Source organism: Halichoerus grypus, chromosome 1, assembly GCF_964656455.1.
Source record: "Halichoerus grypus chromosome 1, mHalGry1.hap1.1, whole genome shotgun sequence".
In the NCBI taxonomy this organism is placed as follows: domain Eukaryota; kingdom Metazoa; phylum Chordata; class Mammalia; order Carnivora; family Phocidae; genus Halichoerus; species Halichoerus grypus.
Window position 1 is genome coordinate 143,333,979 of NC_135712.1, and position 23,069 is coordinate 143,357,047.

At 47.9% G+C, this 23,069-nt stretch overlaps 1 protein-coding gene across 3 annotated transcripts in view; it reads right to left on the reverse strand.

Moving 5' to 3' along the window:
- OSBPL10 (oxysterol binding protein like 10) overlaps window positions 1-23,069 on the reverse strand; it is a 307,935-nt gene that overhangs the window by 13,552 nt on the left and 271,314 nt on the right. For all 3 annotated transcript variants that reach the window (XM_078072736.1, XM_078072739.1, XM_078072733.1), the window contains one exon: window positions 4,533-5,010. In XM_078072736.1, the coding sequence (XP_077928862.1) occupies window positions 4,533-5,010 (478 nt within the window). The remainder of the gene's footprint in view (window positions 1-4,532; window positions 5,011-23,069) is intronic.

Below are 23,069 nucleotides of genomic sequence, written 5' to 3' on the forward strand. Positions count from 1 at the left end.
GCCCCAAAGCTGAGTTGGTAGGAAAACACAGGGGAGACCACACTCCTTCAGCTCTTCTCTAAAAATCCATAAATGTGTGCTTTCTCATTAATCACCTGCAATTATGCCTTCTCAGTCCTAACTCTTCTGTCAGGGCTGCATAAAAAAAAAAAAAATCTGTCCCTAATATGAAATAAAGACTATATTAAAACTAGACTTACAGATGGGCTCACAAATGAAAGTTCCTTTTTAATGAGCCTAAGAGCTCGGAGAAGCCAAAAAAATGCCAAATAATCAATACTTCCACACCGTGGTTAGTCTTCAAGCTGCAAGATTTCCATTTTAAATCCCACAGATTGATTTACCAGTAAACATAAGGCAAAGCATTAAGATTTTCAAACTGATACTTTAAAATAATTTCACACCCGCTTTCATTCTGAGGAACCAAACTATTCCAGTAGGACGCTGTCTCTGGGAAGCCCCGAATGGCAGAAAGGAACTCGGCATGGGTCCGCAGGCCCGGCAGCGTCGGGACTCCCAAGCACCCGGCCGACCTGGCGTTCTCTCACTAGAACTAGCTAGAACTAACTGCCTCTCCCCACAGACTCAATTAAGAAGCCATGCCATTTCCCGGGCTCTGGCTCTGGAGTTTTGGGGGGGAGCAGGTTGCAAGAGCAGCTGAAAGTGCCTCGGCTCCCCCACAGGGCGGGTGATGAGCAGAGGGGTCTCACTTCCCCAAGGACCAAACTGCCGGGTGGACTGAACAGTGTCTCAGTTAGGGGTCTGAGTGCCAGGGCTGAGGGACCTGGGCGGGGGCGGGGAGCAGTCTCTGAGCTGCGACCTAAGTGAGTTCAAGGCGTAATGAAGCATTGTATAATGGCATTTTACTGTAGCCAAATATGGCACGGCCTAAAGGCAGTATTTTAAAAGATAAGCCCATGTATTTACATACAAAAATTTCCTGTGGACCCACTGAAGATCTAATTTTTAAAATGAGGGGGTGGAAAAAACATTACTTCAGACCCAGTCAACAAATTCATGGAATGTGCTAGATCAGGACAAGGAATTAGTGAGGAAAAGAAAAATATCCTGGCTTCCCATCCCCCCCAGCCCCCCAAAGGAGCTCTGAATACAGGAACTGGAACCTTTTGCTCCAAAATCTGGGGACTCTTAAAAGTATTTTCGGGGGGGGGGTGCCTGATTGGCTCAGTCAGTTAAGCATCTGCCTTTGGCTCAGGTCATGATCCCAGGGTCCTGGGATCAAGTCCCTCATCGGGCTCCCTGCTCAGCGGGAAACCTGCTTCTCCCTCTCCCTCTGTGCTTTCCCTCTCTCGCGCTCTCTCTCTCAAATAAATAAATAAAATCTTTTTTTTTAAAAAAAGTATTTTCTGGGAAAAATAAGGATCCTGGGTGTTACAGAGTGCACATTTAATTAATATGAAAGGGGGATGTAGCTTCTGGAAGGATTTGGGGAAACTTAAGGCCTCACAAGAATGAGCCAAGGGTCTGTCCCCTGACCCTTCCCAGGTCCATCTGCAGCAGGAATGCCCTGGGTGGCCAGAAAAGGCCATGTCCAGGGAGGGCCCTTCCAGAGTCTCTCTCCAGAATTTTCTTTCTGATTTCAGCATTCTACCAAGAAGTTCTAAGTAGAATTTTCGAGCAGCAGATTCTAATTCTACTTCAGGGATGGCTACAGTGAGGGCTTCAGGAGAGGGTGTTATATGATCTCCCACCCACTGCATTAAGAGACTCATCCAGCATGCCCAGAGCTGTGCCAAGTGAATTGAAGGCCCCAGGCCCTATCCGCCACCTGTTGGGACAGGGGAGTGAACACCCTGAGACACTCTCACTCATCAACCACCAGCAATAAGACAAAGTGAAGATGTTGGCTCACCTCTGGGTGCGGGGAGTGAGGGACATGGTGGGGGTAGAAGGACCCACCATTCTCAAGTATAGTTCCAGAGGAGAGGAATGGAGGTCATGTATGCGGCTGGGTGAAGGAAGGAGCCCCAGCCCAGGACGGAGCAGGGTAACAGAGAACCCAGGGAAGGGGAGAGAGGCGCAGAATGTGCTGGAAGGGCCGGGCTAGCACGACAACACAGTCGGACAGGCAACACGGCGGTACACAGCCTCCTCACCAGAGCCCACTCCTGAGGTGGATGGCTGGGGAGAGACTGACTTTCACTGACTGAGAATTCCCTGAATCCCTAGATTTGCAAATCTTCACCTTTATGGAAAATTTCCAGATCTTTGTCCAAAGTCAAGAATCCTGACTCCCGGGCCCAGAGACTGGGAGGCACCTGCCCTGTACTCCTATTTCAGAATCTGTGGTTTTGCCTTGCCTTGACCCGGGGCAGCAGGTATTTCTGCTGAGCGCAGGGGACTCCCCAGAAAGGCACTTGAATACCTCCTCTGTGTACCTGAACGTGCATTTGGCTTTATCGGAAGATTAGCCTGGCCAATCACCGACTGAAAGTATGTGTGTGGGGGAGGGAGGCCGAGAAAAGAAACAACTCGTCTGTCTCTCCCAGCCTGTGCCCCCGGGTCCTCCCCGCTCCCAGCTCCTCTGTTCCACCCAGCATCCCTGGGGACGCAGGTCCGGCCATGTCCACCGTCCACGGACTCGCACCTCACTCAGGGAAAAGCCCGGGTTCTTGCAGCCCCCGAGCCAGCCCTCGTGGCCAGGCCCCTCCTCTCTGACCTGTCCCCTCTGCTCCAGCCACAGCAGCCGCCAGAAGTTCCTAGAACAGCCCCGCCTCACACGCTCATCCCGGGCACACGAGCCTCCTGCTCTCCGGGCCTGCAGCGCCCTTCCTCCAGCCGTCCACACAGCTCCTCTCTCTCAAAGGCTGCATTCTGGGGGCTCCTGGCTGGCTCAGTCGGTTGGGCGGCTGCCTTCGGCTCAGGTCATGATCCCAGGGTCCTGGGATCGAGCCCCGCATCGGGCTCCCTGCTCGGCGGGCAGCCCGCTTCTCCCTCTGCCACTCCCCCTGCTTGTGCGCTCTCAGTCAAATAAATAAATAAAATCTTTAAAAAAAAAAACAACCGCGGCTGCCTTCTCGGGGAGGTCTGCCCTAGGAACAGTGGTGGCACCCACTCCCCGTCCCGCCAGTGCCAGTCCCCGGGCACTTGGCCGGCACGTGCCTCAGACGTCAGCTGAGCGGCGAGCCTGCCACCAGGAACAGCACCACGCCTTTCCCAGGTGAGCCAATAACCCGGCGGACTGACTGACCCGCCCCGTTAGAGAGCAGGGAGGAAACACACTGGAAACAGGTCTGCAGAGAAGGTGCCAGCCATCTGCGCACGCGGCCGGTGAGGGCACACGAACATGGGAACGGCCCCCACGCTCCGTCTCCTCCCGCAAACAAACATTTCGCCTTCCGGTGATTCCTGACGTGGGAGACTTAGGATAAGGAATGAAGTGAAACAGGATGAGGTCTGAATCCGGATTTTTGTTTCTAAATCAAAGGGAAGACTTCACCAGTACAAACCAGGGGGCATGAGGTGGGCCTTTGGCAACTGGCAGAAGGCTGCCATCCCATCCCATCCCATCCTAAGGCCCCTCTGCCCTATCCCCACTGCTCCCCGCTTTCTCCCCCTTGCTTTATTTTTCTGCATAGTACCTCACACCTTCCCACACAACCAACATAATTTCATTTATCAGGAAAATAGAAGTAGAATGGAAGCTGAATGAGAACAGAGATTTATTTTTTGGGGAGAGGTCTATTTTGTTCATACAAGTATCCATAGCCCCTAACACAATGTCTGGCATCTAGTAGGTACTCAATAAAAATGCCCTAAGTCAATGAGAGGTATTCTTAATCTCATGGGCTTTTGGAAGGGCTTCCAAGGAGTCATGTACTCCCTGAAACTGAAGACTAAATTTTGGGTTGGATTTTTTTCTTTCCCTTTCTCGAGAAGAGAATCCATAGTCTCAGAGTCTCAAAGGAATCTGTGACCCAGAGAAGTTGAAGAACCATGAACACAGACGCCTCAGTTTAACAAGGATTATTATAGGTTTCTTCCAACAATGAATAAATTTCATTCACAGCTATTTGCTAAAATAAGAATGTGCGATCCACGCGTGGTGTGATTACATTGTTCTTGCTTCAGAAATCTCTAGCAGAATCCAGAGATTTGCCTTGGGAATGTTTATGAGCAGATTCGGAATAGGCAGCCCTATTATCCTTACTGTCTGTGAGCCAGAACACAGGTGAGAATGAACAAAAATGTGTTTTCACAGATTTGGAGCCAACTCTTAATATTCATGCAAAGCTGAAAATAAAAATAGTACGTAAGGTGGGCCCCATACACGCATAATGTGTAAAGATCCAGATGCATCCCATCTACTCTGCAACCTTGGCCCCACTGGGTAATTACCAGGGCCTGGTCCCAAAATAACAAAACCTGTCCCTCTTTACTACTCAGCCACCCCCAATCCCAAAACAAAACAAACACAAAGAATTCTACACACACAATCATCAATCATCTCTCAGGGGTACCAACATCACCGTATAAGAGCCAAGCTCCGCCAAACGTACGACATGGCTTACCTTCCCCTATCATGGAGACCCCCACGGACATGCCCATGAACTTGCTTTTGGTCCATACGTGAGTGTTGACGCACAGTCTCTTCTCCTTGCACTCACAGTAGAAGCAGGAGATGGGTGGGTGATGGGACACCTGCTCGGCCACAAACCTCAGTTTGTAGCTTTTGGAAGGGTCCTCGGCCATCGGGTGTTCGTGGCCAGCAGGAGAATGGGGAGCAGTCCTCTTTGGCTTGACCCTGTCTTTGGGGACCTCCCAGGAGCAGTGAAACGTCTCACCGATGATGGGGTTGTAGGGCTTCTTGGCCAAGGCCCCCTTGCGGCCCTCATGGAAGGCCGTGAGATAATACTCCACGAAGCAAATGACCCTCTCCTCCGGTGTGGCCCCAGCGGTGACGGCCAGCAGCAGGTCTGGATGCGCCATGAAGTCTGCGTACATCTCCAGCAGGGACCGCTTCTCCAGGATGAACGTGGGAAGCACCACCTATGTTCGGAAGGAGACAAGGTCAGACAGGAGACCCCGTGATCCCATGAAAGAGGCTGCCACCTCCACCAAGCAAACCCTGATCATGGCTTCAGCCAGGCAAGGTTTCTTTTGCTACGGACACAAATGACAAATCAGGGGAAACAATGTCCAAGAAAACAAGATCGGAGACGTGGCTGCAGGGGTGGCAAAATGCCAACCCGCTTTCGTGGACAAGATGGTTCGGAGCGGCTCTCTTCTCTGCTCAGCTGGACTGGAACGGTGGTCTCTGCCTCCCTCTCCACCCTTGTCACTGTCCTCACACAAAACCCTCTTTTAGGGACCCGGGCTCAGTCGTTAGGTGTCTGCCTTCAGCTCAGGTCATGACCCCAGGGTCCTGAGATCAAGCCCCGCATCGGGCTCCCTGCTCGGCGGGAAGCCCGCTTCTCCCTCTCCCACTCCCCCTGCTTGTGTTCCCTCTCTCGCTGTGTCTCTCTCTGTCAAATAAATAAAATCTTAAAAAAAAAAATACCCTCTTCTACTCCTCATTACTTAGAGATGTGAAGAAAAGAGCTCGAAGGACTTTTTCCTTTTCTTCCTGACATCAGACACAACCAAGGGGGGGTGCCAGTGTGTCCCCACGAACACAGACCCTGGGGCTTTGCTGGTGCCGCATCAGAGGGGGTCCAGGTCAACCAGCACACACCACCACTGAGAGTGCCTACTTGGAGATCTCTGTTAGCAGAGTAGCATACAAATCCCAACATGATCAAGGGAGAGCAGGAGTGAGGAAAGGGCCCCTTGGCCCAGGTCTCTGGGAGGGAAGGCCAATTAGTGGGCCAGCAAATGTCCAGAGAGCTGCCATCGAGGACAGGAGCCACGTGTGAAGGCTGCTCGGCAAGGCTGGCCCAGAAGAAATAAGCAGAAGTGACAAAGAAGTGAGCTGGCGTAAGTGCGTACAGCATCTTCTGGTACATGGACTGGCACAGGGGCTACCGCTAGGTTTGTTACCGGTACCACTACTGAAGGGGAGTAGAGATCTGGATGACTCCGTCGGGGACAAGACAGGGACTCCTCGTGGGTCCAGACTGGCCACGTGGTCATCAGGGGCCCTACAACCCCAGTGAGGAGGTCAGGTAAAGCCAATGAAGGCCATTGTGAAACTGGGCTGGAAAGCAGGTCACTCATCACTGTCGTTTCTCACTGCTCGAGAGTGATCTTAAAATGACTTTTGTTATTGGGTATTAATAGTCCACCCACTTGGCTGCAAGGCATAGCTCGCTTTGATGTTCTCCTCCTCATGTGGAATCACGGGGGTGGGGGCACAGGAGATCAAGGCCATGCAGCTGGCTTATACTCCCTCCTCATGACTGAGTCTGCCCTTCCTCCATATAGGCCCCAACTCCTGAGAAGATATTCTCTGACCGCGAATGTCAGAAGGCTTAGAGATCTGCAACCCCGCCTCCACCTGGGTTTGCTCAGACCCTTCCTTGCAAAAGATGTAGATACAATGGAAGAGAGATGTCCTGAGAGAAAGAGACAGACAGGCAGACAGGAGATCAGCAAAGCATAGAGGTTTCTAAGGAAACTGGAAAAAGCCCAGCCCACTGGAGAGGTGACTCTGGTATCTTTTCTTTTTTCTTTTTTTAAGATTTTATTTATTTATTTGACAGAGAGAGAGCACAAGCAGGGGGAGCAGCAGAGGGAGAAGGAGAAGCAGACTCCCCGCTGAGCAGAGAGCCCGATGCGGGGCTCGATCCCAGGACCCCGAAATCATGACCTGAGCCAAAGGCAGACACTTAACAACTGAGCCACCCAGGCTCCCTGACTCTGGTATCTTTATTAATGCTTCTGAAATATTGTGTTCGAGGAAAGAGTATGTACACGTGTCACGTAAAAAAGCAGCCAGATGTAAAGTTAAACATGTAACACCATGATAAAAAGACCCCAGATGTTAACATGTATTTCTTGCTGTTAGATCTGAGTGAGTTTTACATTTTTTTCTGAGTATCTTTCCGCTTTCCATTTACAATATACTGGAAGAAAAATACATCACTTAAAACACAACTATGAAGGGGCGCCTGGGTGGCTCAGTCGTTAAGCGTCTGCCTTCAGCTCAGGTCATGATCCCAGGGTCTTGGGATCGAGCCCCGCATCGGGCTCCCTGCTCGGCAGGAAGCCTGCTTCTCCACTCCCCCTGCTTGTGTTCCCTCTCTCGCTGTGTCTCTCTCTGTCAAATAAATAAAATCTTTAAAAAAAAAAAAAAAAAAAAACACAACTATGAAGATTAATGGAGATTTCTGCATTTTCTTTCAGCCAAAACTTGACAACACTGAGGACCTGGCTGCCCAAGGATCTAAGCTGGCCAGGTAAAGTACATTCTGGCTCAGAATGGCCTTCACAGTCCACTGTGATTACGTCCTACGTCTTTTGTGGAGACAGGTCATCATTCACCGGCCATCACTGTGCGTCTGCTCTTCCAATGGGGCTCTCAGGGGCCCAAATTCTTCCCATTACCCCTGACACATCACAGGTATTGGCTTCTGGCTAACAGCAGCCTTTTCTTTCCCTCGGTGGGCTAGGGAGGTAAGAATTCACTGAGCAGAACAACTGGGATGGCTGGGCCATCCTCACCTACTGCCGCTGATTAATTAGTGGGGGGCAGGGGGGCGCCTGGGAGCCTCAGTCGGTTAAGTGTCCGACTCTTGATTTTGGCTCAGGTCACGATCTCAGGGTCCTGGGATCAAGCCCCCCATAGGGCTCCATGCTCAGTGGGGAGTCTGCTTCTCCCTCTCCCTCTGTTCCTGCCCCCCACTTGCACCTGTATGCGCGCTCTCGCTCTCTCTCTCTAAAATAAACAAATCTTTAAAAAAAAATAAGTGGGGGGCAGGAAGTGGCACACAGGAAAGGGGGGCACACAAACCTCACCTTCTGGCCCATTCTACTCCTCCTGGAATGACTAGGCAATCCACCTGTCCAAAAATTATTAATTACCACCGGGAGGGAGACCATCGGCAAGGAAGAAAGGCAAACACAGCACCCCCCATCTGGAAAAGTGCGGCTACGGCTTCCTAACTGGCCTCCCTGCTTTTTGTCAGGCCCACCTTGATTTCTACTCTATACCACAGCCAGGCCCATCTCTCTAGAATCTCTACAAGAGATAAATGAAGTCCAGTCTGGCCCCCACCTCCCTCACTTTCCGCCCCCAGCCGTCCCCTTACAAGTACCCACCGCTCCAAACACACACTCAAATCCTGTTTTCCCTTTTCTGCCTCCTCCTGCCTTGTCTGAATGATGGACAGCTATTCCGCTCAAGGGTAGCCTCCTCGGTGAATCTTCTCCTGACAGCTCCTGGTCCCAAGGCTAAACCAACAACTCCCTCCTTCAGATCCTTGCCACACCCCACACATCTCCACCGTGGCATCCACAACACTTGTTGTGATTAACAGCATTACTGGGGGGCTCCTGGGGGGCTCAGTCTGCCTTTGGCTCAGGTCATGGTCCCAGGGTCCTGGGGTGGAGGCCCGGGTCATCGGGCTCCCTGCTCAGCAGGGAGTCTGCTTCTCCCTATGCCCCTCCCCCAGCTCATGCGCTCGCCACACTCTCTCTAATAAATAAAAATATTTTAAAAATTAAAAATAAGAGGAGCAAGATGGCAGAGGAGTAGGAGACCTGGATTTCGTCTGGTCTCAGGAATTCAGCTGGATAGGGATCAAACCATTCTGAACACCTACGAACTCAACAGGAGATGGAAGAAAAGAATAGCAACAACTCTCTGAACAGAAAAGCAACCACCTTCTGGAAGGTAGGACGTGCAGAGAAGTGAATATGAGGCGATATTCGGGAGGATAGACGGCGGGGGAGGGGCCTCCGTCGGCCGCTTCTGGCAAGTGATAAAGCCACAGAGCACAAAATCGGAACTTTTAGAAGTCGGCCCCGCTGAGGGACATCGCTCCAGTGGCTAAGCGGGGGTTGGAACCCTCGTGGGACAGTGTGGTCTCAGGACCCTCCGGGTCACAGAAAGACTGGGGGTGCCTGAGTGCAGCAGAGCTCCCAGGTATCGGAGCGGGGAGGCTGGCTGCAGAGACGGAGCCGAGGTGTGGGCTCTCAGCTCAGGGTTCTTATAAACCGTGATCCCCGGCGCAATCGGGCCACTGCTCCTCCAGCAGGGACCCAACAAGCGGCAGATCCAGAGAGACTCCCCTTCCTCCCCCAGGAGGAGCGGCGCAGGAGTGCACCGCAGGGATCTGCTGGGTTTGGAGACTCCACACGGGGTCGGGTGCGAGAGACAGAAACGCTCAGTCACAGGCCGGGTGAGCATGGAGTGTGGCCGGAGACCAGGGAGACGGGAGTGAGTGACTGCTTTTCTCTGGGGGCTCACTGAGGAGCAGGCCCTGAGTTCTCGGCTCCTCCGGGGTGGAGATTGGGAGGCCGCCATTTTCACTCTCGTCCTCCAAAACCGAACGGAAAGCTTGCAGGGAACAAAAGCTCCCGAGAGCAAACCCGAGCAGATTACTTAGCCACCGGCAAGGGCAGGGCAATTTTGCCTCCGGCAAAGACATTTGGGAACCACGGCAACAGGCCCCTCCCCCAGAAGATCAGCAAGAACAGCCAGCCAAGACCAAGTTTACCCATCAATGAGAACGGCAGAACTCCAGTGCTAGGGGAATAATGCACATAGAATTCATGGCTTTTTTACCATGATTCTTTAGTCTTTCAAAGTTTATTTTTTTTAACTTTTTTTTTGAATTACTCTTTTTCCCTTTTTCAATCAACATCTTATCAATCCCTTTTTTAAAAAGCATTTTTATTTTTCATTTCTAGAGTCATATTCTATCCCTTCATAGTACTTACCCTTGTTTTTGGCATATATATATAAGTTGTACTGTCTTTAAAATTTTGAGATACAGTTTCTTCTAACAGATCAAAATATACCCTAAATCTCTAGTGTATGGCTTTGTTCTAGTCTCCTACCTGATCACATTCTCTCCTTTTTTTTTCTTTTTTTTTAAATCCTCTTCTTTCTTTTTTCAAACAACTTCTTATCAATTCCTTTTATAAAATTTTTTATAATTTTCATCTTTACAGTCATATTCCATCCCTTCATCGTATCAACCCTTATTTTTATACATATATAAGTTTTTCTTTCTTTAAAATTTTGGGAGGCACTTTCTTCTAACAGACCAAAATACACCCAAAATCTAGTGTGTGGCACTGATCCATGCACCAGCCTGATCATATTGGATCGTATTCTGGTTTTTTTTGTTTTCTTCTGGTTTTGTTTGTTTTTATCCTTTTCTTTTTTTTTCTTTTTCTTTTTTCTTTCTTTCCCTTTCTTTCCCCCCAGTTTCAGGTCTTTTCTGATTTGTTTAGAGTATATTTTTTGGGAACATTGTTACCCTGTTAGCATTTTGTTCTCTCATTCATCTATTCTCCTCTGGACAAAATGACAAGATGGAAAAAATCACCTCAACAAAAAGAACAAGAGGTAGTACCGACTGCCAGGGACCTACTCAATATGGACATTAGTATGATGTCGGACCTAGAGTTCAGAATCATGATTTTAAAGATACTAGCTGGGCTTGAAAAAAGCATGGAAGTTATTAGAGAAACCCTCTCTGGAGAAATAAAAAAACTAAAATCTAACCAAGTCGAAATCAAAAAGGCTATTAATGAGGTGCAATAAAAAATGGGGGCGCTAACTGCTAGGATAAATGAGGCAGAAGAGAGAATCAGTGATATAGAAGACCAAATGATGGAAAATAAAGAAGCTGAGAAAAAGAGAGATAAACAACTACTGGATCACGAGGGCAGAATTCGAGAGATAAGCGATACCATAAGATGAAACAACCTTAGAATAATTGGGATCCCAGAAGAAGAAAGAGAGAGAGGGGCAGAAGGTATATTGGAGCAAATTATAGCAGAGAACTTCCCTAATTTGGGGAAGGAAAAAGGCATCAAAATCGAGGAGGCACAGAGAACCACCTTCAAAATCAATAAAAATAGGTCAACACCCCAACATCTAATAGTAAAACTTACAAGTCTCAGAGACAAAGAGAAAATCCTGAAAGCAGCTCAAGAGAAGAGATCTGTAACCTACAATGGCAGAAACATTAGATTGGCAACAGACCTATCCACAGAGATCTGGCAGGCCAGAAAGGACTGGCATGATATATTCAGAGCACTACACGAGAAAAATATGCAGCCAAGAATACTATATCCAGCTAGGCTGTCATTGAAAATAGAAGGAGAGATAAAAACCTTCCAGGACAAACAAAAACTGAAGGAATTTGCAAACACGAAACCAGCCCTACAAGAAATATTGAAAGGGGTCCTCTAAGCAAAGAGAGAGCCTAAAAGCAACATAGACCAGAAAAGAACACAGACAATATACAGTAACAGTCACCTTACAGGCAATACAATGGCACTAAATTCGTATCTTTCAATAGTTACCCTGAATGTAAATGGGCTAAATGCCCCAATCAAAAGACACAGGCTATCACATTGGATTAAAAAACAAGACCCATCAATATGCTGTCTGCAAGAGACTCATTTTTGACCCAAAGACACCCCCAGATTGAAAGTGAGGGGTTGGAAAACCATTTACCATGCTAATGGATACCAAAAAAAAGCTGGGGTGGCAATCCTTATATCAGACAAAATAGGTTTTAAACCAAAGACTGTAATAAGAGATGAGGAAGGACACTATATCCTACTTAAAGGGTCTATCCAACAAGAAGATCTAACAATTGTAAATATCTATGCCCCTAACATGGGAGTGGCCAATTATATAAGGCAATTAATAACAAAAGCAAAGAAACACATTGAAAACAATACAATAATAGTGGGGGACTTTAACACCCCCCTGACTGAAATGGACAGATCACCTAAGCAAAAGATCAACAAGGAGATAAAGACTTTAAATGACACACTGGACGAAATGGACTTCACAGACATATTCAGAACATTCCATCCCAAAGCAAGGGAATACAAATTCTTCTCTAGTGCCCATGGAACATTCTCCAGAATAGATCACATCCTAGGTCACAAATCAGGTCTCAACCAGTACCAAAAGATTGGGATCATTCCCTGCATATTTTCAGACCACAATGCTTTGAAACTAGAACTCAATCACAAGAGGAAAGTTGGAAAGAACTCAAATACATGGAGGCTAAAGAGCATCCTACTAAAGAATGAATGGGTCAACCAGGAAATTAAAGAAGAATTAAAAAAATTCATGGAAACCAATGAAAATGTAAACACAACTGTTCAAAATCTTTGGGATGCAGCAAAGGCAGTCCTAAGAGGAAAGTATATAGCAATACAAGCCTTTCTCAAGAAACAAGAAAGGTCTCAAATACACAACCTAACCCTACACCTAAAGGAGCTGGAGAAAGAACAGCAAATAAAGCCTAAACCCAGCAGGAGAAGAGAAATCATAAAGATCAGAGCAGAAATCAATGAAATAGAAACCAAAAGAACAGTAGAACAGATCAACGAAACTAGAAGCTGGTTCCTTGAAAGAATTAACAAGATTGATAAACCCCTGGCCAGACTTATCAAAAAGAAGAGAAAAACGACCCAAATCAACAAAATCATGAATGAAAGAGGAGAGATCACAACCAACACCAAAGAAATACAATTATCAGAACATATTATGAGCAACTATATGCCAGCAAATTAGATAACCTGGAAGAAATGGATGAATTCCTAGAGATGTATCAACTACCAAAGTGAGCCAGGAAGAAACAGAAAACCTGAACAGACCTATAACCACTAAGGAAATGGAAGCAGTCATCAAAAATCTCCCAACAAACAAAAGCCCAGGGCCAGATGGCTTCCCAGAGGAATTCTACCAAACATTTCAAGAAGAATTAATACCTATTCTTCTGAAACTGTTCCAAAAAATAGAAATGGAAGGAAAACTTCCAAACTCGTTTTATGAGGCCACCATTACCTTGATTCCAAAACCAGACAAAGACCCCATCAAAAAGGAGAATTACTGACCAATATCCTTGATGAACATGGATGCAAAAATTCTCACCAAAATACTAGCCAATAGGATCCAACAGTACATTAAAAGGATTATTCACCACAACCAAGTGGGATTTATCCCTGGGCTGCAAGGTTGGTTCAACATCCACAAATCAATCAACGTGATACAATACATTAACAAAAGAAAGAACAAGAATCATAGGATCCTCTCAATAGATGCAGAAAAAGCATTTGACAAAGTACAGCATCCTTTCTTGATCAAAACTCTTCAGAGTATAGGGATAGAGGGTACATACCTCAATATCATAAAAGCCATCTATAACCTACAGCGAATATCATTCTCAATGGGGAAAAACTGAGAGCTTTCCCCCTAAGGTCAGGAACGCGGCAGGGATGTCCACTATCACCACTGCTATTCAACATAGTATTAGAAGTCCTAGCCACAGCAATCAGACAACAAAAAGAAATCAAAGGCATCCAAATCGGCAAAGAAGAAGTCAAACTCTCACTCTTTGCAGATGATATGATACTTTATGTGGAAAACCCAAATGACTCCACCCCAAAACTGCTAGAACTCATACAGGAATTCAGTCAAGTGGCAGGATATAAAATCAATGCACAGAAATCAGTGGCATTCCTATACACCAACAACAAGACAGAAGAAAGAGAAATTAAGGAGTCGATCCCATTTACAATTGCACCCAAAACCAAAGGATACCTAGGCATAAATCTAACCAAAGAGGCAAAGGATCTGTACTCAGAAAACTATAAAATACTCATGAAAGAAATTGAGGAAGACACAAAGAAATGGAAAAACATTCCATGCTCATGGATGGGAAGAACAAATATTGTGAAGATGTCAATGCTACCTAGAGCAATCTACACATTCAATGCAATCCCCATCAAAATACCATCAACTTTTTTTAAAGAAACGGAACAAATAATCCTAAAATTTGTATGGAACCGGAAAAGACCCTGAATGGCCAGAGGAATGTTGAAAAAGAAAAGCAAAGCTGGCGGCATCACAATTCCAGACTTCCAGCTCTATTACAAAGCTGTCATCATCAAGACAGTATGGTACTGGCACAAAAACAGACACATAGATCAGTAGAACAGAATAAAGAGCCTAGAATTGGACCCTCAACTCTATGGTCAACTAATCTTCGACAAAGCAGGAAAGAAAGTCCAATGGAAAAAAGACAGTCTCTTCAACAAATGGTGTTGGGAAAATTGGACAGCCACATGCAGAAGAATGAAACTGGACCATTTCCTTACACCACACACAAAAATAGACTCAAAATGGTTGAAAGACCTAAATGTGAGACAGGAGTCCATCAAAATCCTAAAGGAGATCACAGGCAGCAACCTCTTCAACCTCAGCCACAGCAACTTCTTCCTAGAAACATCGCCAAAGGCAAGGGATGCAAGGGCAAAAATGAACTATTGGGACTTCATCAAGATAAAAAGCTTTTGCACAGCAAAAGAAACAGTCAACAAAACCAAAAGACAACCGACAAAATGGGAGAAGATATTTGCAAATGACATATCAGATAAAGGGCTAGTATCCAAAATCTATAAAGAACTTATCAAACTCAACACCCAAAGAACAAATGATCCAATCAAGAAGTGGGCAGAAGACATGAACAGACATTTTTCCAAAGAAGACATCCAAATGGCCAACAGACACATGAAAAAGTGCTCAACATCGCTCGGCATCAGGGAAATCCAAATCAAAACCTCAATGAGATACCACCTCACACCAGTCAGAATGGCTAAAATTAACAAGTCAGGAAACGACAGATGTTGGCAGGGATGCAGAGAAAGGGGAACCCTCCTACACTGTTGGTGGGAATGCAAGCTGGTGCAGCCACTCTGGAAAACAGTATGGAGGTTCCTCAAAAAGTTGAAAATAGAGCTACCATATGATCCAGCAATTGCACTACTGGGTATTTACCACAAAGATACAAATGTAGGGATCCGATGGGGTACGTGCACCCCGATGTTTATAGCAACAATGTCCACAATAGCCAAACTGTGGAAAGAGCCAAGATGTCCATCGACAGATGAATGGATAAAGAAGATGTGGTATATATATACAATGGAATATTATGCAGCCATCAAAAAGAATGAGGTCTTGCCATTTGCAATGACGTGGATAGAACTGGAGGGTATTATGCTGAGCAAAATAAGTCAATCAGAGAAAGACATGTATCATATGACCTCACTGATATGAGGAATTCTTAATCTCAGGAAACAAACTGAGGGTTGCTGGAGTGGGGCGGTGGGAGGGATGGGATGGCTGGGTGATGGACATTGGGGAGGGTATGTGCTGTGGTGAGCGCTGTGAATTTGTAAGACTGTTGAATCACAGATCTGTAACTCTGAAACAAATAATGCAATATATGTTTAAAAAAAGAAAAAGAAAAAGAAGAAGATAGCAGGAGGGGAAGAATGAAGGGGGGGAAATCGGAGGGGGAGACGAACCATGAGAGACTATGGACTCTGAAAAACAAACTGAGGGTTCTAGAGGGGAGGGGGGTGGGAGGATGGGCTAGCCTGGTGATGGGTATTAAAGAGGGCACGCTCTGCATGGAGCACTGGGTGTTATGCACAAACAATGAATCATGGAACACTACATCAAAAACTAATGAGGTAATGTATGGTGATTAACATAACAATAAAAAATTTTTTTAAAAAGTTGGAAAAAAAAAAAGACCCAAAATTTAAAAAAAAATTAAAAATAAGAGCATTACTGGGACAGTCTGAGAAATTTTTACTGCAGGCCACATATGAAATAGTATTGTGTCAACATTACATTTCCCGAGTGTGTCAAGTGTGTTGTGTGGGAGAATATCCTTGTCGTCAGGAAATGCACACTGACCAATGCAAGGGAGAACGAACATGTCTGCAACGTACTCGGAAACGGTTCCTCCAGAACCAGACATACACGCATATATGCAGGTGCGTCTGTGTGGCCGCAGAGCAAGAGGAGAGGGAGAGAGAAGTAGACAGAGTGGGAGAGAGGACAGAAGGGAGAAGAAAAGCAAAGCAGCATAATGTGAACAACTGACAAATACTGGTGAAGGCTACAGGGCAGTTCACTGTACTATTCTTGTAGCTCTACCACAGATTGGAAAATGCGCAAAATAAAAAGGTGGAGGGAGAAGAAAGAAGGCTCTTCTAGGGATGTGATACCTGAGAACTCATCAATTTTCAAAGCCACCCTCCCCAAACTGCAGACCCAGGGAACGTGCTCTCACGGCCACCAGCAAGTCCAACCCACTTGGATATATATTCTTTTTTTTTTTTTAAGATTTTTATTTATTTATTTGACAGAGAGAGATACAGCGAGAGAGGGAACACAAGCAGGGGGAGTGGGAGAGGGAGAGCAGGCTTCCCACTGAGCAGGGAGCCCGATGCGGGGCTCGATCCCAGGACCCTGGGATCATGACCTGAGCCGAAGGCAGATGCTTAACGACTGAGCCACCCAGGCGCCCCTTGGATATATATTCTACACTTGAAAATGAGACTTCGGCTTTGTCAGAGCTGGAAAAAGTGGGATACCCGGAGAGACGGAGGAGTATAGATTGGGAGTGGAAGGACGATTTCTTCTTTCATCCCTTGTCGGGTCTGTCTTGTTGGTGTTTGTGAGGAATATCAGATCAATGCCTTTCAAAACCAGCACCCTGAACATTTCAGGCAAGATAACATGCTTTTCACTAAAGCAGATTTCTCTCTCTCATACGATCTCCCTGCCTTTTGTGCGTGTGTGTGCGTGCCTTTGCAAATAAGTCACTTCATCATCTGTTCCGTGGGCAGTGGACACTGGGGACACAGAGCCAAGAAGTGGCGAATGCTAATTGGGCTGTCTGCCTCCAATGGGGACATGAGTGATGGCCCAGCCATGCAGACCAACAGCATCCAAATGGCTGGGATCCCTACTGCAGATTGATTGAGCCATCAATAAGGGCTGCCTTTTCTCCCATTAACATAATTAAGACAATGAACTACTTTGGGGAAAGAAAAAAAAAAAAGAAGATCTGCATTCGGGACTCAGAGAACAATTAATTACATTTAAAGTTGCATCATTCTAGAAGTAACTAATCTCCAGGTTGGGCTCTTAGAACTTTGAAATAATCAATCACCCACCAAGACAATGAGAAGGTCCAAAGAAAGAGTCAGAGTCTCTTCCCCCGAAACAGGGAACACAGCAGGCTTCTGCAAAGAAAGGCCAAGAGCAGGTGCAATTTTCTCCAAAGAAACATCCGTTAACTTAACAACCCTGAGAATCATCTCTAGAACTCTGTCCTGAGACGGGCGGACCCACCCAGGGCCAAGGAGGCGGCACAGAGAGGCTGAAACCATCCACCGAGACTGGTTTCCTTTAAGGAAACCAGGGGAAGTACACAAACTCCAACCTTACAAAATAAAAGGTAGATAATCCAGCTGCCAAAGGGTTCTTTCCTTAGCCAACAGGATGCTCCCCTGGCTTTCTTTAAATGCCAGCTTCCGGGGTGCCTGGGTGGCTCAGTCCATTAAGCAGCTGCCTTCGGCTCAGGTCATGATCCCAGGGTCGCGGGATGGAGTCCTGCGTCAGGCTCCCTGCTCCGCGGGGAGTCTGCCCCTCCTCCCGCTTGTGCTCTCTCTCGCTGCTCTCTAATAAATAAAATCTTTAAAAAAAAAAAGGTGCCAGCCCCCTTCACATGACTTCACAGTGCTTGGAACATCATGAAAGGCATTCACTGAAACTTTTGTTGGGTGGAAAGAGTCTGAAATAAGATGTCACTTCTTCCAAGAAGATGTGTACTACATAAAGAGAGCTACAGCTGTGAAAATCAACTCCCGGGTTCCCTCAGAGTCCCAGATGTGGGCTTGCAGAAGGGAAGCAGAAGCTGAGGGCTGACATTCATCTCTTGGCGGCTACGGCCTTGTGTACTTGGGCAGGCTCATCTCTCTAAGACTCAATTCCTCTGCTGTAAAACAGGGAAAGTAATAGCAACCCTGTAGGGGTTTTGTGAGTATTAAATGCATGCAGAATCAGCCCTGTGCCCACACAGTACGTGCTCATGCGGCTGGTGGCTGTTATCATCAGGGATCTGCATCTTCACCTGGAGACTCGGGCAAGCTAAGAACAGGCTAGATCAGACACGAACCTGTCAAAAATTTTTCAGTGACAAAGCTGAAGACTAAAAGTAAATCTCAATGACCAGAGCAACCCCTGGGACCACCTCTGGTGTGTCTGTAAATACTAGATTATTTGAGAAAAAGGAGAAATAGTTGTATAAAACAAGGAAAGTGTGGTAAGAAGGCATGAATGTTTCAAACTTAAACGAGATGTAGAACTCAAGCCAGGCTCAGTGCTTTGGGCTCCACATTATCTTGTTTGGTCTTCTGAATGCCCTGTCAGCAGATAGGACAATTCCATTTTACAGATGAGAAAACGGAGGCCCAGAAAGGCTACATAAGTAGAGAGCTGGAATGTGAACCAATTCTGCTCGGTTGAGGCCTAGGCTGGATCCCTCACTGCCCCCAGGCCCGAAGATGCACCATCACTCACTGGGAATCTCCCTGGAAAAGCAGGATTGAAGAGCTCCTGCCAACAGCACAGGGAGGGAGGATGGGAATGACACACACCGGCCCCTCCACAATATAGATGCATCCAGACAAGCTTCAGGAAGCCAGGTTACTACTGGGTTTTCTACTAAAAGGCAAGCATTTCAGGAGAAGGAGTGGGCTTTACTTGACAGTATATTAAAAACAAGCTTTGGAGGGGCGCCTGGGTGGTTCAGTCGGTTAAATGTCTGCCTTCGGCTCAGATCATGGTCCCAGGGTCCTGGGCTCGACCCCACGTCGGGCTCCCTGCTCAGCGGGGATCCTGCTTCTCCCTCTGCCTCCCCACCTCCTATCCGTGGGGCTTGTGTTCTCTCTCTCTTTCTCAAATAAATAAATAAAATCTTAAAACAACAACAACAACAACAACAGCAACAACAACAAGATTTGGAGAGAAGAGCCGAAGGCATCGGGAAGGGAAGCAGACACAATACTTGGGAGAACGGGACACTGTGTACCCACAGTTGTGCTTGTGGGGGTTCATTTCCAGGGTTTACCCTGGTTCTTCTGACCTTCCTCATAAAAACTTTCCCCTTGGGAGGAGGAGCTGAATCCAGCAACACCGATCTTTGGCATACCATGACTAAACCTGGAAATTTAGCCTACTAAAACCATCAAAGGAGAAAACTCGTATGCCCAAGATGTCTGCGACCTCGTGCCAGGATCAAGAAGCCGCAGAGACACACAGGACCCATCACCACTAGTTGCTGAGGACGTCCAAGACCATGTAGCAACTTGGTGGAAGGTTATGCGGCCAGTCAAGAGTACACAGGGAAGGACAGCGTTCTCTTCCTCAAGCCCGCGGGTGAGGACACGGCTGTTTGCTGTAGCGGGATTTGTGGGGTCAACAAACCCCAACCATGCACGGGATCTCCACCTGGTTTTACAAATAGTGCTACCGTAACCATTCAAGTGATTCTTTAGGAATCGTAGAAATTTACGAATTCTCTCGGCAAGCCTCTCTCGCAAAGTGAGAATCTTGTCTTATGTAATTACTAATTGCAGAAAGAGTTAGGGTTCCCTGGGAAAAGAAAGAGGGAGACCTAGCTTTCTTGACATAAGAAAGGTCATCTGAGGTGCCCTCCCCCCCAACCCTGCCACCTTGTGAAAGAAGGTAAGAACGGCCACTCTCAGGCCAGGAGATAGCCTTATCGGAGATGATAAATCAGTGGTAAAACTCCCAGGGCAGGTTCAGAGGTAAAGGTGGACTGGACGCACATTCTTGAGTTCTCTTTGTGGGATCTAAAGTCCTCTGAGCACTCAGATGCCAGCCCAAGAGGAGCCAGAGATTTGGTGATGATGACCCTGTCTGCCCTCCTGACTTTGAACTAAACTCTGTCACCTAAGGGGACTTCTGCCCCAATCCCACTGTCTTCACCACTGTGCAAGTCCCTTCGTGAATGTGTATGCCCCCCTTAGCTTAAAACTGCCCCAATTTCATTGTTCAGGGAGACACTGCTTTGGGAAAGATCCCTGGTGTTCTTTATTTGCGGCAAGTAAAATCCTTCTTTTTTCCTATTCTTTGGCTTGGTTGTGTCTTTTGGCTTGACACTCACCAAGAGGGGAACCCCGTTTTGGGTAACAATGGGATAGGCACTGTGTACCTTCAGGGTCAGGGAACTCCTCATGTGAGGAGAGCCCGATCCCTGCTCCCTTTGTCTTGTACTAGTTTTAACCACAATCTCTATCCCCAAAACTCCCACCTACTCTGTGGAATCAGCTGCGCCATCTGGAACAACACGAAATCCACTGTTCTAGAAGATCTCCCTCTCACCTGATCCCATAAAATTGGAGTTTAGGCTAACCCCCCCCCCCCGCCCCCGAGGAATCCATGTGGGTCACCTTGCTACCCATAACTACCACCGTCCTCCATAATCTCAGTTCCAAGCATGCCACTCTCCACCCAGTCCCCCTGAGGTCCCACCTCACTCTGCCTCATCCCAGCCCCACCAAGAACGACAGCCTGTTGACCCTGTTCTGTCCCCCACCTCCTCGCAGCCTCGTTTCCCACCACACGGGCGTGGAGTCCACAGCCCCACCTTACACTTACCCCCTCTGATCCCTGCCGCACCCCCCCTTGCCCTGCGGCTCTGCCACTTTCTCCCGCTTGGGTACAAACTGGGTGAACTTCAACTCTGCCATAATCCAGCTCCTCTCATTCTCCATGCCCTACATCTCCACTCACTCCCCAGAGGAACTCATTCCCATCTCCTGGCTTCAAACACCCTCTGTTCCTTGTTGGATCTCAACCTTGTACCTGAACCTCATTCATACCCCTCAGACTCTATACCAACTGCCTCCACACCCTCCCTACCTGGACACCTAACGAACAGCCGCCTCAGACCTAAGAGATCCATGATGAATTTGTGATAGCCCCCAGCCTGCTCTTCCCATGGTCTTCCCCTTCTCTGTAAGGGCGGTGGCCGTCTGGGGCACTGGTGGCCTCCAATGAACCCCAGCTCCTGCAGAGCACACTTGTTTTAATCAATACAGAGCAAGTGACACTGTACCACTCTGGAGCCTAAGTTTTAAAAACACTTCTCTGCTTCACTCTTGTCCTCATGGGAACTTGGAGACACCCTGTAAGATGCCTGCCTCCCCAGCTGGACAGACCATGTGGGAAGGATACACAGATAGAGATCCTAAGACTTCATGGAGAGAGAGAGGGGCCCAGCTGTCTCAGCCACGTCCAGCCCCCCACCGACCCACCAGCGGACCAGAGACCCGCGAGTGACCATGGACAAGTCCGACAGCAGGACCGCCCAGCCGAGCCCGGCCCAGACTGCACAGCTGAGAACAAACAAAATGGCTATTCGAAGCCACGACATTTGAGGTGGTTAATTCCTCAGCAATAGGTCACAGAAACAAATGTGGCTGAATCTAGTGTTTAGTCTTCCAGTGGCTCAGGTCAGAATCCCAGAGTCACTCCTCACCCCTCTTTCCCTTACGCTCCACATCCGATCCATACGTAATCAGGACACCCATATCCTGTGGGGACATCCGAACTCTGCCACTGTCACTCTGCCATCATCTCTTCATCTCTCACCCTTCCCCCCGTTGCCTGCAGCCCACTCACCTGCACCCCAGTTTACCTTCCACGAGAGGCAAAATAATCCTTTACAAGAAGGGCCACTGTGTTTTTTGCTCAAAACTCTCCAGTGGCCGCCACGTCACTCAGAGTAATATCCCAAGTCCTTACAGTGTCCTAGGAGTACCCCCCCCACTTCTGTCCTGCCAACTCCATTTCCCACCAACCCACCCAGTTCATTCTTGAGTCATCCCTGCTCACCCTCAAAACGCCAAACAAGGGCCCTTGGACGCCTCCACTGCACAGTCACCTGGCTGAACCCCTCATCTGAACCTTGTCTCTGGTCCAATGGTGGCCGGGAGCATCCACCCTGAGCAGCGCCTCAAAGAGGGCCTGTCCCCCTCCCCTGCACTTCACCTTTCACCCTCCCGCCAGGCTCTGCTTCTTTGCACTGTTCTCAGCTCTGGACTCTCCTCTCTCATGTACTGTCTGCCTCCTTCCGTCATCCCACGAGCTCCGGGAGGGTGTGGATGCTGGAGGTTTTGTTCACTGGTGCACTCCCAGTGTCTAGAACACTATCCGGCAGGTGTGCGTGCAGCTCCATAAGTATGTGAACGTATGCATTACTCGTGGTCGTCTTTTATATCCCTGGAGAGCAGGTTAAGAAGGTCACAGACCTCCTAGCTCCACCCGGCATTCTGTGGCCCCGCTCCCTGGAGGCCAGGTGGAGCACAGCACCTCCTCTTCGTGTTTCTCACCTACATCAGACCCTCCAAAGCTTTCTTGTTGCCCTCAGGATCAAGTTCGCCCTCCTTCATGTGACCCACAAGGGTCCACAGGATCTGACACCACTACCCACTCCAGGTCCGGTTCAAGCGTGCCACCCGTCAGCACACGCGGGACTCCAGTCACACTGCCTTGTGCTCTCCAGCTTTGCCCATGCTGTTCCTTCTGCCAGGAATGCCCTCTTGCTCCTTCCACTACTGCCCATCATCCTTCGGCCTCAACCTAAATGGTACCTCCTCAAAGAGGCCTTCTGTGGCCCACCATCTTTCTGTGGTTCCTTCTTTCTCTCTCCTTTTCCTTTCTAGGCTACCCACAATTTGTGGAAATGGAGCAGGTCATCCAGCGGAGGTATTCACCAGCAACTTGGGGTTGCGGAAGCATAGCTGAGGGAGGAGGGCAGCCAGGGGTGCTTTTAGTGGGAGGACCAGCTGCATATTTTGTGGGGGCAAAGTGAAAAATGAAAATGAAAATCCCCTTATTCAAAGTTATTAAGAATTTCAAGAGAGGGCGCCTGGGTGGCTTGGTCAGTTAAGCGTCTGCCTTCGGCTCAGGTCATGATCCCAGGGTCCTACGATCGAGCCCTGTGTTGGGCTCCCTGCTCAGCAGGGAGTCTGTTTCTCCCTCTGCCCATCTCCCTCCCCAGCTTGTGCTCACGCTCTCT